Genomic DNA, 14191 nt, shown 5'->3' on the forward strand with positions numbered 1-14191 from the left:
AAGCCACCCAGCCGCGGCGGCCGAGTTTCTATAGAGATTAAACGCATGGTGCTGTGTACTAGTTCGGTATCGGTGCATGTCAATAAAACCTCAGGTGGTCGAAATTTCATATGCCCTCTATCACGGATCCATCACACCCGATGCTACGAAATCACAACGAAAGGCCGTAGATGTGATATTGGTTGAAATATGCGACGTTAAAAAATTCGCAAATGTCTGCACAGGTAACACAGACACAAACAGGTAAGACAGACAGGTAACACAGACACAAATGAAAAGGCGCCACAATAACTGCAGTTTCCGTGACCCCGAAACAACCATTCAACATTGGTAGAACATCACTTACACACGGCCTCGTTTCAACTGCAGAGTGGTTATTTGACTGTTACGATCATTGCTTTCTACTCAGCGTTGCAGCATTCAGCCGTAAATGGGCTAACTGATTAATGATTCGAAAACAAGATTTGAAAGTAGGGTGTCCGATGACAATTATTCTTTTGTCCCATGGCGGCACGCGGTTTGTTAAACAAATTCGGGTTTCAACTGGCAGCAAAACAGTCTTTACACTTTCGTTAAAGGCACGAGACACACAAACAGAAATAGCGAAAGATTGCGAGACTCGTGCCTGCATATGTTTCGTGCCTTTAAACAAGGTGAACAGTCACTAGCTAGCCCAACAAGACATTCTTTTAAGGTCTGCGGGGCTGGCGTGGACGGCAGTTTTCTGCTGCCAGCAAGTCCAGTTGGAAATTCCTATTTAAAAATAAAAATTACAGAATATTAAACTGATACCTTCACACCGCTGATACGAAAATTTCGTGTTCTCGACATATCATTAAAGCAGCACACGCTATCAAAGCGAACTGTACGTGCAGCTGCGCGACGCTCGTTGACTGCCTACGGAGCGGGCATCATAATGGCGGACGCCGTAGCAGACGACGCGGTTGTCTTTACCCAACACCATAGAGTTTCCTACAAAAATTACTAGAGAGAACTCTGGCGCTAGTGTCTACGGGAGCTGCAATGCGAGCGGTTGTCCCAGCATGGGAATTATGGGAAGTACATGGATTTGCCTAAACTTCGTCTTTTTGGCTTCAAACATCTTTGTGACTTTGTAAACTGGTCATTTTCAACAGTATATTGCGCAATAAATAATTAAATAAACATCATTAAAATTGCCCAACGGCAGGATTCGAACACAGGGACTCTAGCGCAGAAGCCTGATATTGAAACCATTAAGCCACGGACACATGTATCGACAAGTGAATGAGAGGCCCTTATGAATTTATCGCGGGCATGCCAGTGCCTTGATACACTTGGCGCGTTTCGATTTGGCCACCTGGACAAGCTCAATCATTGCAATTAATAGCAATTGTACGCGTTCCCGATGTCTTCTGCACTTCGAAGAATATAGATTGCGCCGAAATATACGACAATAAGGTTTATATAGCGTAATATACAAAGCCACTAGAACGTCTGAATCCACAAGCATGAAGATCGGACAAATCTATGTACTTGCCATCATTCCCATGGTGGGACAACGACTGCAGCGCCAGAGTTCCCTCTAGTAATTTTTGTAGGAAACTCTATGCCCTGCCCTACATGGCGGCGGAGGGGAGTGCGCACATCATGGCGCGCATCGAGGCACCCTACATCATGGAGGAAGGAAACTGAGGAGAGGCCCTATCCTCTCTGCGCGCTACGAGAAAAGTGTGGAGGAAATGACGTAGTAGATTCTCCTCTTTATTTGCTGATTTTTTATTTCTTTGCCGAAGCGGCCACGCCTTTCGGGCCACAATGGCGGCTTTGTTTTGGTTCTGTGCGCTCACACATGTTGCTCCGTAGGTTTCGTACCGTGACAAAGGCGCTGTGCGGGCAGGTTCGCGTTGGTCTCCGTGTTTTGTTGCGCTGCGTTAGCTGGACCGTGCTCTCCCAGATCTTGCTGTGGCCAGGTAGGACACGAGGAACTAAAGTTCGTGAAATGAACGCGCATGAAACGCTGTACACAATGTACCGCACCACGGCAATGGCAACGGACGAAGGAATATCCGCGGGAAATATTGCCCTCTTTGGCGGAATCATGCTAACGATTGTTTAGTATTGCTGCGGAGCGCGCGCGTCCGAGCACCACGGTTTCGCGCAGCGCGGCGTGGTTTCGCGAGAAATGTAAACAAGAGAGGAGAGCTGGCCCGGTAGGCAGAGCAACGCCATGAGCAACGCCTACCTCTGGCTTCACTTTAGCTTCACAAAGAGTGACGTCAGGGCCTCTCAGTTTTTTTCTTCTCCGTGCCCTACATGGATAGATGAAAGGTAGGAGCGTCCCCTTTGAAACAGGGTGATGGCAGTTGCCACCATGCTCAGCTTTTTATTTTGCCTTTTATATTTATGCACCTGTGCTGTGTGTTATTAACATTCTCGACTTTCTTTAAATACGTCTTCCTACCCTTTTAACCTTATGTCACCTCTCTGCTTTTGAGCCACCAATCCTCCTATTGCCTTTTGCTAATTTCCACCGCATATTTATTTTCATGACTATTATTAGACAATTTTAGAATAGGGGCCCCAAACGTTTTGGGGCCCCAAAGAAATAGCGTCGAAGCCACTGCGCATGCGCAAACTGCGTTTGGGTTTTCCGTTGGGAACGCTATTTCGCCGATTTAGCAGGAGCCCAAATAGCAGACAGTTTTAGTTTAGCGTACGTAACTATAGCGTACGCTATACGCTATTATATAGCGTACGCTAAGCAGCGCACGTTTTCTGCAATTTTAGTTGGCTGGCGATATCATCGGATCTCAGAGGCCATATGCCGTCGTTGCGGCTATTTCGCGCCTGTAGCGATAGGTGGCGCTGACATCTCGAATGTTTCTTTTGTTAGGTTTCGACTCGTGAACTAGAATACTTTCTAGTGGCGCGAACGGAAGGGAAATGGGCGCTTTTGACACGCCGGACGCCATTGACGGCCGCTGGTGGCGCTGCAGGTCTCTTTTCTAGGACCGCGCGCGCGTCGGTCGAAGTCTTTGCGGCTTTGCGTTCGGTACGTTGCGCACGTTTTTCTGCTTGTGGCCTTAAATTTTCACGTGTGTTTCGCGTAGCACCAACGAAGACGTCTTATATCTCTTCGAAAGCACCATGTGAAGTACGCAATGGCAAAGAGAAAGACGGACTCTCACTGTTTTGCTCCGGGATGCCGAGGCGGCTATCCGGGTGCTCCCAAAGCATCTTTGTTTGCTGCTCCGAGGGACGAGGAGCATCGAAAAAAGTGGGAGCGGAGTTTGCGAAGACAGGACAAGCCTCTCACAGAAACCGCTGCGGTATGTGAGCACCACTTTGAGCCGCATTTCATTTTGCGCGACTACGTTCATGTGATCAACGGCAGCCAAGTGCGGATTCCACGCGGTAAGCCATCGCTGGCACCTGACGCGGTGCCTACGCTCTTGCCTGGTTGCCCGGCCTATCTTTCCGTGAAGCCCGTGAGAGCAAGGACTCAGCGGAAAAGACCAGCTCCAGCAAGCGTGTCAACAAATAAGAAGAAGCGCCAGGATTCTGTCAGTAGCGCAGCGAACGACGACAATGAAATTGTGGACTCATCGGGAACTGAAGCGTTCACGACTGGTGCACTTCGTAGTTTAGAAGTTTCCCCTGAGTACTGGTGCCGATTTATGTACGATGTGGGCAATATTGATGCTGCAGATACTTCAATGCTCAGTGCAGAGTCCGACCATACATCGTGTGCTGTGGCATCAAGCGACAGCAGACTTATATTTTATATGGCTGGCTATGTAGCCAGAAAATGTATCCTCAGGACTAAATGTGAGGAATGCCTCAATCTCCTATTGATTAGCAAAGTCGGAGGTATTAAATTTAGCTCAATTCACTCTCCTTAAGGACAACGGGGGCCTTTTGTACCCTGCAAGTGTGCTGTATCAGTTTGTGGCTGACCTTGAGAATGCCTTTACAGCATGTTTCAGCTTAAACGAGCTGCATTCAGACAGCATTTTGGATGTGCTGAGTACATTAACAGCTAAGCGAAATTACAGCCTTGGGTGCGCGGACCACTGTCAAAATGTTGCAGCAGAAATGACTGCTTTCTACGTAACCACTCGCATGCACTTTTTCACAAAGAGTATTAATCAAAGCAATGACAAGAGGCGTCACGCTTCAAAGCACCTGAAGTTGAGTAGATGCTCTTAGATCATGCGATCTTTAGTTTCACTCTAGAAAAAGAAATTGAAGCATTGTTAACTGATAACGTTGGGTCTTGCCTTGTTGTTCTTGCCTTTTGTGCGATGCTAATAAAATTTGCCGGCGTGAAACCTTGCCGTGTGCTTAAACACAACTTTATTGCCCTCCTCGTATTTTTTGCATGTTGTGCATGATCATCACAAATGAAAATAATGTTGGTGCGTAGCTTGTAGAAATGGTCTATAACAGATGTTCCTTGAAAAGAGAGCACTGATATGACACCACTAAAAATACCCGGGTGGCTAGGTCCGAAAACGTACGTTTTGTTTGTGATCACTACCTGTCTAAAAAAAAAACGTAACATCTCAAAGCTGCTCTCAAGAGCAGCTTTGCAATTGCGAAGCTGCCTAACAATATGCAGGTATCCTGCTTAATGAAGAATTCGCGGATGCTGGTCTGAAAATGCCGAATTTCATACTACAATAATGGGCTTTATTTCCAAAAAAGGAGAAAAAAATGGTACTTGAACCGACGCGCGCGGCTAACGAGAAAAGCGAAAACCCGCGCGCCTGTCAGCCGGCCACTCTAAGGAACCGCGCGTCGCCAGTTTCTCGCTGATACTTGAGTTTGCCCTCTAAGAAAGCGGGTCCTGCACGGCTGGACAGAATGCACTGCCTGTAGCACCTGCCGTGGCCAGGATGCTTTGTAGTGTGCGATCACTCGTCCGATATCAGCCGCAGCTAACGCCAGTAAATTACAAGGGGTGAGCACTTCCGCAGCTAGTGCAGCCGTGAAGGCAAGCTCAATTTCGAATTTAACGCGTTCTAACGTAGGTGCAGCTCCAAATAAATCTCCATAAGGAAGGAATCGCCGTTTCGTACTAAATAAGCGCACAGAAACATCGGCATATGCAAGATAATAGCCGGAATACATTGAAACCTTTGCTAGAAAAGGTTGCAGTGGCGCCACCTCGCGGCGTCAGTGCGAAACGGCGTGCCTGGGCGTCGCCGTTCGCGCCACTAGAATATATTCTAGTTCACTATACGTTAGGCAAACTCCGCAAACCCCGCAAAAACGCTAACGCTAACTTGTTTGCGTTGCGTACGCCCGCTATTTCGTTTAGCGTTCAGCGCATGCGCAGTGACGACCCGCTATTTTTTAGCGTACGCTCTAGCGGCCCCAAAAACTTTGCGTCAGCAAACATGGCGGCACCCATCGAAGCGTCGGCTCTAACCCAGCACTAAACTGGGCTCGATTCGTGGTAACGCGTGAAGTTCGCAAGTTAAGAAAAGTGAGTGCGGTTATCGCTTTCTCTCAACTAGCGTGTGTTATGAAGATTGATTCATTAGACGCCGCTGATTCCGAATTCGCTTGTGGATTTTATGGCTCGTAGACCTAACCCGACTAAGCTTGGCTGATGAAGACACGTAAAGTTGGTTTGCTCAAAACTAAGCGCAACTAATTGTTTGCTGCTTACAGAATAACCTCCAAATTGTAATTAAACACGAATTCACGCAAGTCAAAATTACTATTCCCATCATAAAATGGTATATATTATTTAATTATTTCTAATGGCTTTTATTGGACGCCGTAGTGGCGCTGTCAGCGCAAGACGCTATCCGCAAACGTAAAACCAGGCCCCGCACACACTCAAGTTCAACAAATGGCCACAGAGGGCGAAAAATCAATCGAGGCGCGTTTCAGCGTAAGCGCGCAAGTGGAGCTACTGTAATTTGGTCGAATACTTTAATTTGTGCTTTCTCTGCTAGGGGCGCTGAACATGCTAAACTTTTTAATTTACACAAACCATTGACATGAACAATCGAGGTGTCTAAGGATGTTTTTTTTTTTTACCGCAGGCAAATAGGCAGTTGATTTTTTTAAAAATTTGATTGTTGAAGCTGCTTTTTAGTCATAGCGTCAAGGTTTTTGTACTTGATTAACCACCGACAGCCGACAGCCTATTGGTATCGATGTGTTTCCTGGCCGTTGGCGTTCGAATACTACGGCGGTAAAACATTTTCGAAAGCATGCTGGTTTCGTCTGCGAGTCATTACACAGACTTGCTGTAAAGAGGTCTACTCTTGGCAAAAAATAGTGCCTCATTTTGTTTAGGCGTTGATTATCATAATGAATGCGGCGGATGTTGACGGAATACGCTTGAATGTATGTTTTTATGCCGTTGATCTCCATAACACCGTAAGTACGCAAACCGATGTCACAGAACACCCGATGCATCGTTGTGTGTTCTCCGTCATCGCTTGTTTGCTGTACGCCTACTAATTCTTCACTTCTTCTTCAAGTGTTGCATCCTCCTTTTGTCCTTGTTCTCTTGTGCTTCACTTACAGTATGTCGTTCCGTCAGCTGTAATGCGCATTTGCAAAACCAATACGTTTGATAAGACGCAGTGGTTATCATAATTTCACTACACATGTATTAAGCTGGCACATATGGTTCAGATACAGATACCTGTATGCGGACTTGCACGACGTTGATGCGGAGATTAGGATAATTATGACACCCGTAAGGAAGAGGCAGCTGACGGCCGTAAGCTGTTGCGTTCTTTCCGCCAAATTACCCGGCCTGGTAGTGCTCTAAAGATGCTGTATAAAAGTGACACGCGGTGACAGGGAAATTATTATGTTTAGCAGCCGACTGTACGTTTTGTAGCTTAGGTCTTCTTTCTTGTGCGTTTGTGCTACCCGTAATGAGCCATTTCTTGACTATGTTCTTGACTATGTAACCGCGTTTGTGTGGATCCGTAGACGTGTGCTTTTTGTTGTACTTGTAAAATGCAAATAAAATATTTTCAAGCTTACTCAATCTTTGGTGTGTGCGTTTATTCCAGTCGAGGCCATCGTGCCACCTGGAAACCGCACTCTGTCAGTAGCCCTACACGAAATGCAACAGCTGGAGCGCGGCGGCACAACTCGGGGTAACGGCGGCGTAATAAACGAAAAACCGCTCGGGACGCCCTTAAAAGTCACTTCAGAGTGTGCCTTAACTCGATATGACTCAGCGCTACATATATTCTGCTGCGCCTTGATCGTGCTCCCGCTAGTTTGGTTGCTGTGTGGCAAACGTAGCGCCTACATACATCTGTAGGCGCTACGTTTGCCACACAGCAACCTAACTGGCGGGAGCACGATCGATGCGCAGCAGCCAGAACCCAGTAGGTACAGCGACCATACTGTGCAAAACCCCGTTTCCGTTTCCTGTTGTACAGCGCCACCTGTGGTCACATACTTTAGTTCACGACGCCACCGCTACGCTTATTTCCGTAGCACTGTGGAAGGTACAGTTTCCCTTCTCTAAGTTTGTATAGGTGTTCTGTGGTAAAACCCTATTCTAAAGCTCTTCACTCCTTCGTGCCCCAACGCTAACACCCGCAAAGCTCTGTGGGGCCCCAAACTATTGGGGCCCCTGTTCTAAAACTCTATATTTTAGAATAGGGGCCCCAAACGTTTTGGGGCCTCAAAGAAATAGCGTCGAAGCCACTGCGCATGCGCAAGACGCAAACTCCGTTTGGGTTTTGCGTTGGGAACGCTATTTCACCGATTTAGCGGGAGCCCAAATAGCGGCCCCAAAAGCTTTGCGTCGGCAAACATGGCGGCACCCATCGAAGCGACGGCTCTAACCTAGCACAAAACTGGGTTCGATTCGCGGTAACGCGTGAAGTTCGCAAGCTAGGAGAAGTGAGTGCGGTTATCGCTTTCTCTCAACTAGCGTGTGTTATGAAGATTGACTCATTAGACGCCGCTGATTTTGAATTCGGTTGTGGATTTTATGGCTCGTAGGCCTAACACGGCTAAGCTTGGCTGGTGAAGGCTAGTAAAGTTGGTTCGCTCAAAACTAAGCGCAACTAATCGTTTGCTGCTTACAGAGAATAACCTCTAAATTGTACTTAAACGCGAATACAAGCAAGTAAAAATTATTATTCCTATCATAAAATGGTATATTTTATTTAATTATTTCTAATAGTTTTTCTTTGACGCCGTAGTGGCGCTGTCAGCGCAAGACGCTATCCGCAAACGTCAAACCCTATTCTAAAGCTCTTCACTCCTACGTGCCCCAACGCTAACACCCGCAAAGCTCTTTGAGGCCCCAAACTATTGGGGCCCCTATTCTAAAACTTATCTCTGAACCCAAGGGCCTCAGGAAGCGTGACTGTGGCCGCATCGACATCGGGATTGATACCATCACATTTTAGTATGAGGTGTTCTATTGTTTCTACAGATTTACCACACACAGTACATGTGTCGATCTTCTTCTTCGCTAAATTTCTTTTTATAGCTCCGCGTTCTAAGACATCCTGACCTAGCTGAAAGAGAAGGGCATTGCCTCTTGAGTTATCATAAAACGCTTCCTTTCTGATCTGCTGTTTCCAGTCTCGATATAGTTCAACACTATGCTTCTTTTCCATTGAATTTATCCAATTTTTACCTTCCGCGTTTTTAACCAGTCGTTTAATGCTCTGTCTTTCTTCGTCCTCGTGTCAGGCATACTTACTGGTTGGCTTCCTAGTTCTTTTCCACCATTGAGTCAACGCTCTTTCTGTATAGGTATTTAAATACCTTAGCTGCCCACTTGTTATCGTCCAATTTCCGCAGGCACTTTTCGTATAAGATTTTGCTCTGAGCTTCCCGTGCTTCGAACAATGCGCAGCCCATATCTCCCTGTACTGCTTCGTTTGTGGTTTTCCCGTGGGCACCTAGTGCTAATCTTCCCACAGCTCTCTGATTTACTTCTAGTCTCGACTGAACCTCTGCCCTGAAACACAGGACCGCATTTTCGAAAGTAAGCCCCGGCACCATTACTCCCTTCCAAATACCTCTCAGTACCTCATACCTGCTGTACCCCCACAATGCCCTATGCTTGATTATCCCGGCACCTCTTCGCCCTTTAGCTATGAGAGACTGTTCGTGCTTTTCCGTGTACATCTGCCCTTTGCTTATCCATACCCAGAGATATTTGTATTCGGCCACTCGGGGTATTTCATAGCCTGGTATTGTAAGCTCCTGATCAGTTGTATCGTTTAAAAACATCCCACCGGACTTAGCTGCACTAAAACTAAAACCTAAACTGTCTCCTTCGTCTCCACAGTAATTAACCAGATCGCAGCAGCGCCAGATTTCCCTCTAGTAACACGGCGCACACCTCTAATTCAAACCGGGCGCGCTTCGCGGCCTGGAGGAATGCGCTGTGAGCTCTTTCGAAAAGCCCTCCGCGCAGCTGCCGCTCTCTCTGCAGCCGCCGAGCGGCGAGGCCGGAAAGCGCCGCATTCCGGCGCCTACCTGATATTCCGAACTGCTGACCGATGGCTTCCCACATGGCCTCCTTCATGGCGACGTTCTTGAATTCCGGCTCGTTGCGGTCGAAGAGGAAGCGGTGTTGCTGCACGGCGTCCACGAACTCCTCGACGGGGAACGCCTTGTCCCTGTTGCGGCGTCGCAGCCGTGGCGACGCTTCCTCGCTGCGTTGCTGCTGCACGAGTATAATCGGCGGCGGCGGCGGCGGTGACGGCGTCACGAGAGCGAACATGCTGCGCTTGGCAGTTGCGCGCTGCTTCTGCCGCCGTCGGGCACTGCACGCGTCGCCGCGGTGCGGCGGCGTCACGTGACCGGCGGGTCGAAGCGCGGCTGGCGGCCGTTCGACGCCCTCCGAAGCGTTCGCTTCGCAGTCGCGCGTGATCGTTCCTTGTCCAAGTAATATCCATAATATTTCATTGTCAGTTAGTGCCGTTAGTAATTGCTACAGGGCTGAGAGAAGAGGGCGCATCAATGATTGTTCAACACATAACGAAGGGAATGTAGAAACGGACGAAATATAAAGAAAACAACTACGCGAGTCAGAAAATGAAAGAAAAGAAAGAGTATTCACTCATGCCTTTTGTCTACAGTAATGTTATACATGTTCAATTAATTGCAAAATTAGCGCAATAAATGAGCCATTCAGCTTGTATGATGACGCAGAAATGCCTGAAAGAGCTAAGGAACAAAAAAGGAACACATATCGGTAGGATAGAACGCGCGTACTTTACAATGAAGTTGAGATGTCTTATCCCAATGTAACGATCCTGCACATGTTGATAGGCTGAAAATCGGAAATATTATGCGGGATGATAATTTTTAATTTTTACGGAATCTTAAAAGTCACCTATGGTAGGCAGATAGCATTATTCTTGTCCTTGAGCTGGGTTATTCCAAGAGGCGGGCGTATAAATAGCGTGTGAACTTTTAAACACATATACGACTAATTAAAAATTAGTAATGATCTCTTTAGATAATTATTTTAAGGCATATATTGCAATTTACAAATTGTAGCCGGTGAATTTGCAAGGCTTATCCACTTTAATTTCCAGGGGGACACCAGTTTCGACGTATTATTTCCCAAACTGTGGCACGAAATACCTTGGCGTTTCAGTTACTTTTGAGCTCCAAGGAATAAAAGACCGTTTTGTTAAAAAAGTAGGTGGAACGCTGCATTTTTACGGCGAGTTTGAGAACGTAGTTCAGAAATGGCGTTATTATGAAATTCATTCCAAATGGATACGCCTTGAAAACTGACCGGCTACAATTCTAAATTTGCAATATGTGCCGTAATCACTTAAGAAGTAATTGAATTAATTTTTGTTATTAATTGAATATGTGTTTCGATTTCGCATGCATGTCCGCCCCTGAGTAATCCAGCTTAAGGACTATAATTATGCTACCTGCAACAAGCAATCTTTAAAAATTCAATAAAGCTTAGGATTGATCGCCCATATACGTATATAATCGACATACTTATACGAATATACATATTAGATATGGGCGAATACCAATGTTTCCGAATACGAATCGAATACGTAGGAATAATAAGCATCGAGTACCAAATTGAATATCCAACGCAGACGCATATATTTACAGAATAAATATTTATTTTGGTGTAATTGGGCACCACGCCTGCGCTGACTCGTGCAAGAATGACATCTAACTATCAGGGACAAAGTATAAGTCTTAAGCACGAAATCACTAATTGCCAGTTGAGAAAACTGCACGAATAGCTTCTCAACAGTTTTATAACCAGGTTGCAATTGAACTTTCCAGGAATGAATGGCTGCTCTATCACTAGATTTGCAAAAAAACACTAAATAAATGATTGCCACACATTGTGAAAAAAAGGTGAAAGCTGTCAGGAATACCAAAATGTTGGTTCGGCCGCCCTTGTCAATAATTCAGCGATATGGCGCGTCGCTACACTGCTTAAATGTCCACCGTATTGATGCGTCGTGATATAGATCATAGGTTGTAGCGTAAAATATTCAACTGCTACATGACTACGGACTGCCAAAAAATGCTAAATGACAGACTGCAAGCAAAAATCACAGGTTGTCATGTAGGCTTCCGCGGCTAAACCGTAAACAAAGTTTGTGTTACTAATTTTGTTTCTAGTTTGCCTCGAAAACTTTTGTCATTGTTCAACTTGTGATAATTTGCTATGCTTTTTTTTTTAGCGGAAGGAGGACAGTAACTACACTTTAACAGTCGGTAGTTGCGAAATATTTGGTTAGTTTTCAAAACTGAAAGCTTCCGAATAGTTCATTTTCGAATGTGAATGGAATAGTTGCTTGATTCCTGTTCGAAACTTGGAATACTCACCCACCCGCAGTACATATACACACTGCAGGCCAGGGGCGTAGCCAGCGGGGAGTTGGGGGGGGAGGTGTTGGTTGGGGGTGCTTATGGGGCTTCACCCCCCTCCCCCCAAAATTTTTTCGCGCTGTCCATCCGGCGGTGCATGCATGCACCGCCGACCAAAACAACCCCCGGCGCCGGAAATCATTTTCGATTTTGTCTAGAATGCCTTTTTCACGCTTGAAAAGACATTTCAGCTCGAAAATTGCGAACTCGGGCTGGATTTCGTGGCAACGCCCATGCACCGGGAGTCACATAACGCAAGCAGCCCCCTCCGAGCACAAAGTTTCAAAGGCGTTTTGATGGCGAACGGGCTCGCCGCGACATCTCGCGGAGGCCGAGGAATCTACGGAGCGCGTGGATGTCAATTTCGAAACTTTATGCGTATAAATTTCTATAACCTTTTGATGCGAAAGGTGCATTGACATTTCCAAACGTGTGCTTTAGATTTTCAATTTCGGAACTTTGTCGGTTTAATGTTCCTATAAATATTTGACGCCAAAGGCGCATTGACTTTTCCAAAGTCTTATATAGGAACATACAACGAGACAAGCCAAATCAACACACTATCAGACAAGTTCACAATGCACGCAGAGAGGTCCCATGAGACGAAGCGTTGTGGTGGTTCATTCGCGGCGTCATGTCACACACAAAAAAAATACCAACATTTTTTTTTCACCTGCGCCAAAGCATCCATGCCAAGACACTAAGGTAACTAAGTTCTTATTTATTTTTTTCCTACTTTGACTTTTATTCGCGAGGACACAATGAGCCTCTTCAATTTTTTTGTACTCGCTACTCACAGGCTGCCAGAGCCAGCCAGAGCGCATGCATTTTTCTCGTGTTGCCCCGACCACTGCGCTGCGCACTTCGGTGCGCGTTCGGTTTTCTCTGGCCGAATGCATTTTCGCCTAGCAGAGTTTTGGACACTTTCTAGCTAGCAGACGAGAAAAAGAAACAATGGTCGCTCGCCGCCATCACTGTGGGGACTCGACGGATTGCACCGCATTCGCTTGAGCGCAGCCTCTCCAGAAAGTCTTGTCTCGCCAGTTTAGGATACCGAGCAGCAGTATGCGCATGGTTTTCGGTGGACCAAGCGTCTCGCGTTTTCTTCGATATTCCTTTAGTAGCCACATTAGGTGCCCAAAGTAAGCATTCGATTGTGGCCAACATACTTCCCTTTGCGTTTTTTTTCATTTCGGTGCCTCCACCTCCCCCCCCCCCCCTATGAAAGGAAAAAGAGAAATACTGTTGCGGCGCAGCGAATTGCAGCATGGTGAAAGTTCGATTTTGTTACTTCTTTAGCGGAAAGCAATGGGCCATGGGCGCTTCAGTTGCCGGATACGCTTATTATATGTTGTCTCGGCTCCATTATGCCATATCTGTAACAGTGCTTTCGTGAATGGCATTTTTCCCGATTCTATGAAAATTGCCAAAGTGATTGTATTGCATAAGGGAGGCTCTGTCGCTGATTTAAATAATTATAGATCGATATCCACACTACCGCTTTTCTCAAAAGTGTTGGAACGACTCGTAAAGTGCAGACTAACTAAATTTCTAGATAAAACCACGCCCTTGTGGACCAACAGTTTGGCTTCCGTGAACACAGATCTACTGAAATAGCACTTGTTAAGATGAAAGAAAGACTCCTTAGTAACATCGAGAACAAACTATATACGGTTGGTCTTTTCCTGGATATTAGAAAAGCTTTCGACTCCATTGAACACACCATCCTATTTAATAAACTGTCATGCTACGGAGTTCGCGGAGTGGCCCTAAAACTGATTCAAGATTATTTCACTACCAGACAGCAATACACGTGTTATAATGGGTTTTGTTCACACAAGAAAGAAATTGCACTCGGCGTCCTTCAAGGGTCACTTTTGGGTACACTGTTCTTTATTCTATACATAAACGATATTGTAAACATACCGCTTACTCCAGATATAGTCTTGTATGCTGACGACACAAGTTTGTTTTTCTCAGGTGACAGTCTACGAGTGTTAGAAATTACAGCTAATAATTGGTTAGATCAACTTTTAGTTTGGTTATCAGCGAACCACCTGCAGTTAAACGTCAATGAAACAAAATATGTAGTTTTTAAGCCTAGAAATAGGCCTGATGACTGTGCTTTTTGTGCAAAGTTCAATAGTTGTGTAATCGAGCGGACTTCAGCTTTAAAATTTTTAGGAGTGCTTTTTGCTGAGCACCTGAGTTTTACACCTCATGTAACGAAGATTCATTCTAGCATTTGTAGGTCAATAGGCATATTGTTTAAGATTAGATACCTTGTTCCTACTTGGTTGAAACGCCGTCTGTATTATGCTTTAAT

At 45.9% G+C, this 14191-nt stretch overlaps 1 protein-coding gene across 1 annotated transcript in view; it reads right to left on the minus strand.

Annotated features, from left to right (window-relative positions):
* The window catches only part of LOC142557841 (uncharacterized), a 108395-nt gene extending 98538 nt beyond the window's left edge, over nucleotides 1-9857 (minus strand). Inside the window, exon 1 of the mRNA XM_075670042.1 lies at nucleotides 9478-9857. Within this exon, the coding sequence (XP_075526157.1) occupies nucleotides 9478-9724 (247 nt within the window). The 5' untranslated portion in view covers nucleotides 9725-9857. The remainder of the gene's footprint in view (nucleotides 1-9477) is intronic.
* Between the last annotated feature and the right edge of the window lie 4334 nt (nucleotides 9858-14191).

Source organism: Dermacentor variabilis, chromosome 9 (genome assembly GCF_050947875.1).
Source record: "Dermacentor variabilis isolate Ectoservices chromosome 9, ASM5094787v1, whole genome shotgun sequence".
NCBI classification, from domain to species: domain Eukaryota; kingdom Metazoa; phylum Arthropoda; class Arachnida; order Ixodida; family Ixodidae; genus Dermacentor; species Dermacentor variabilis.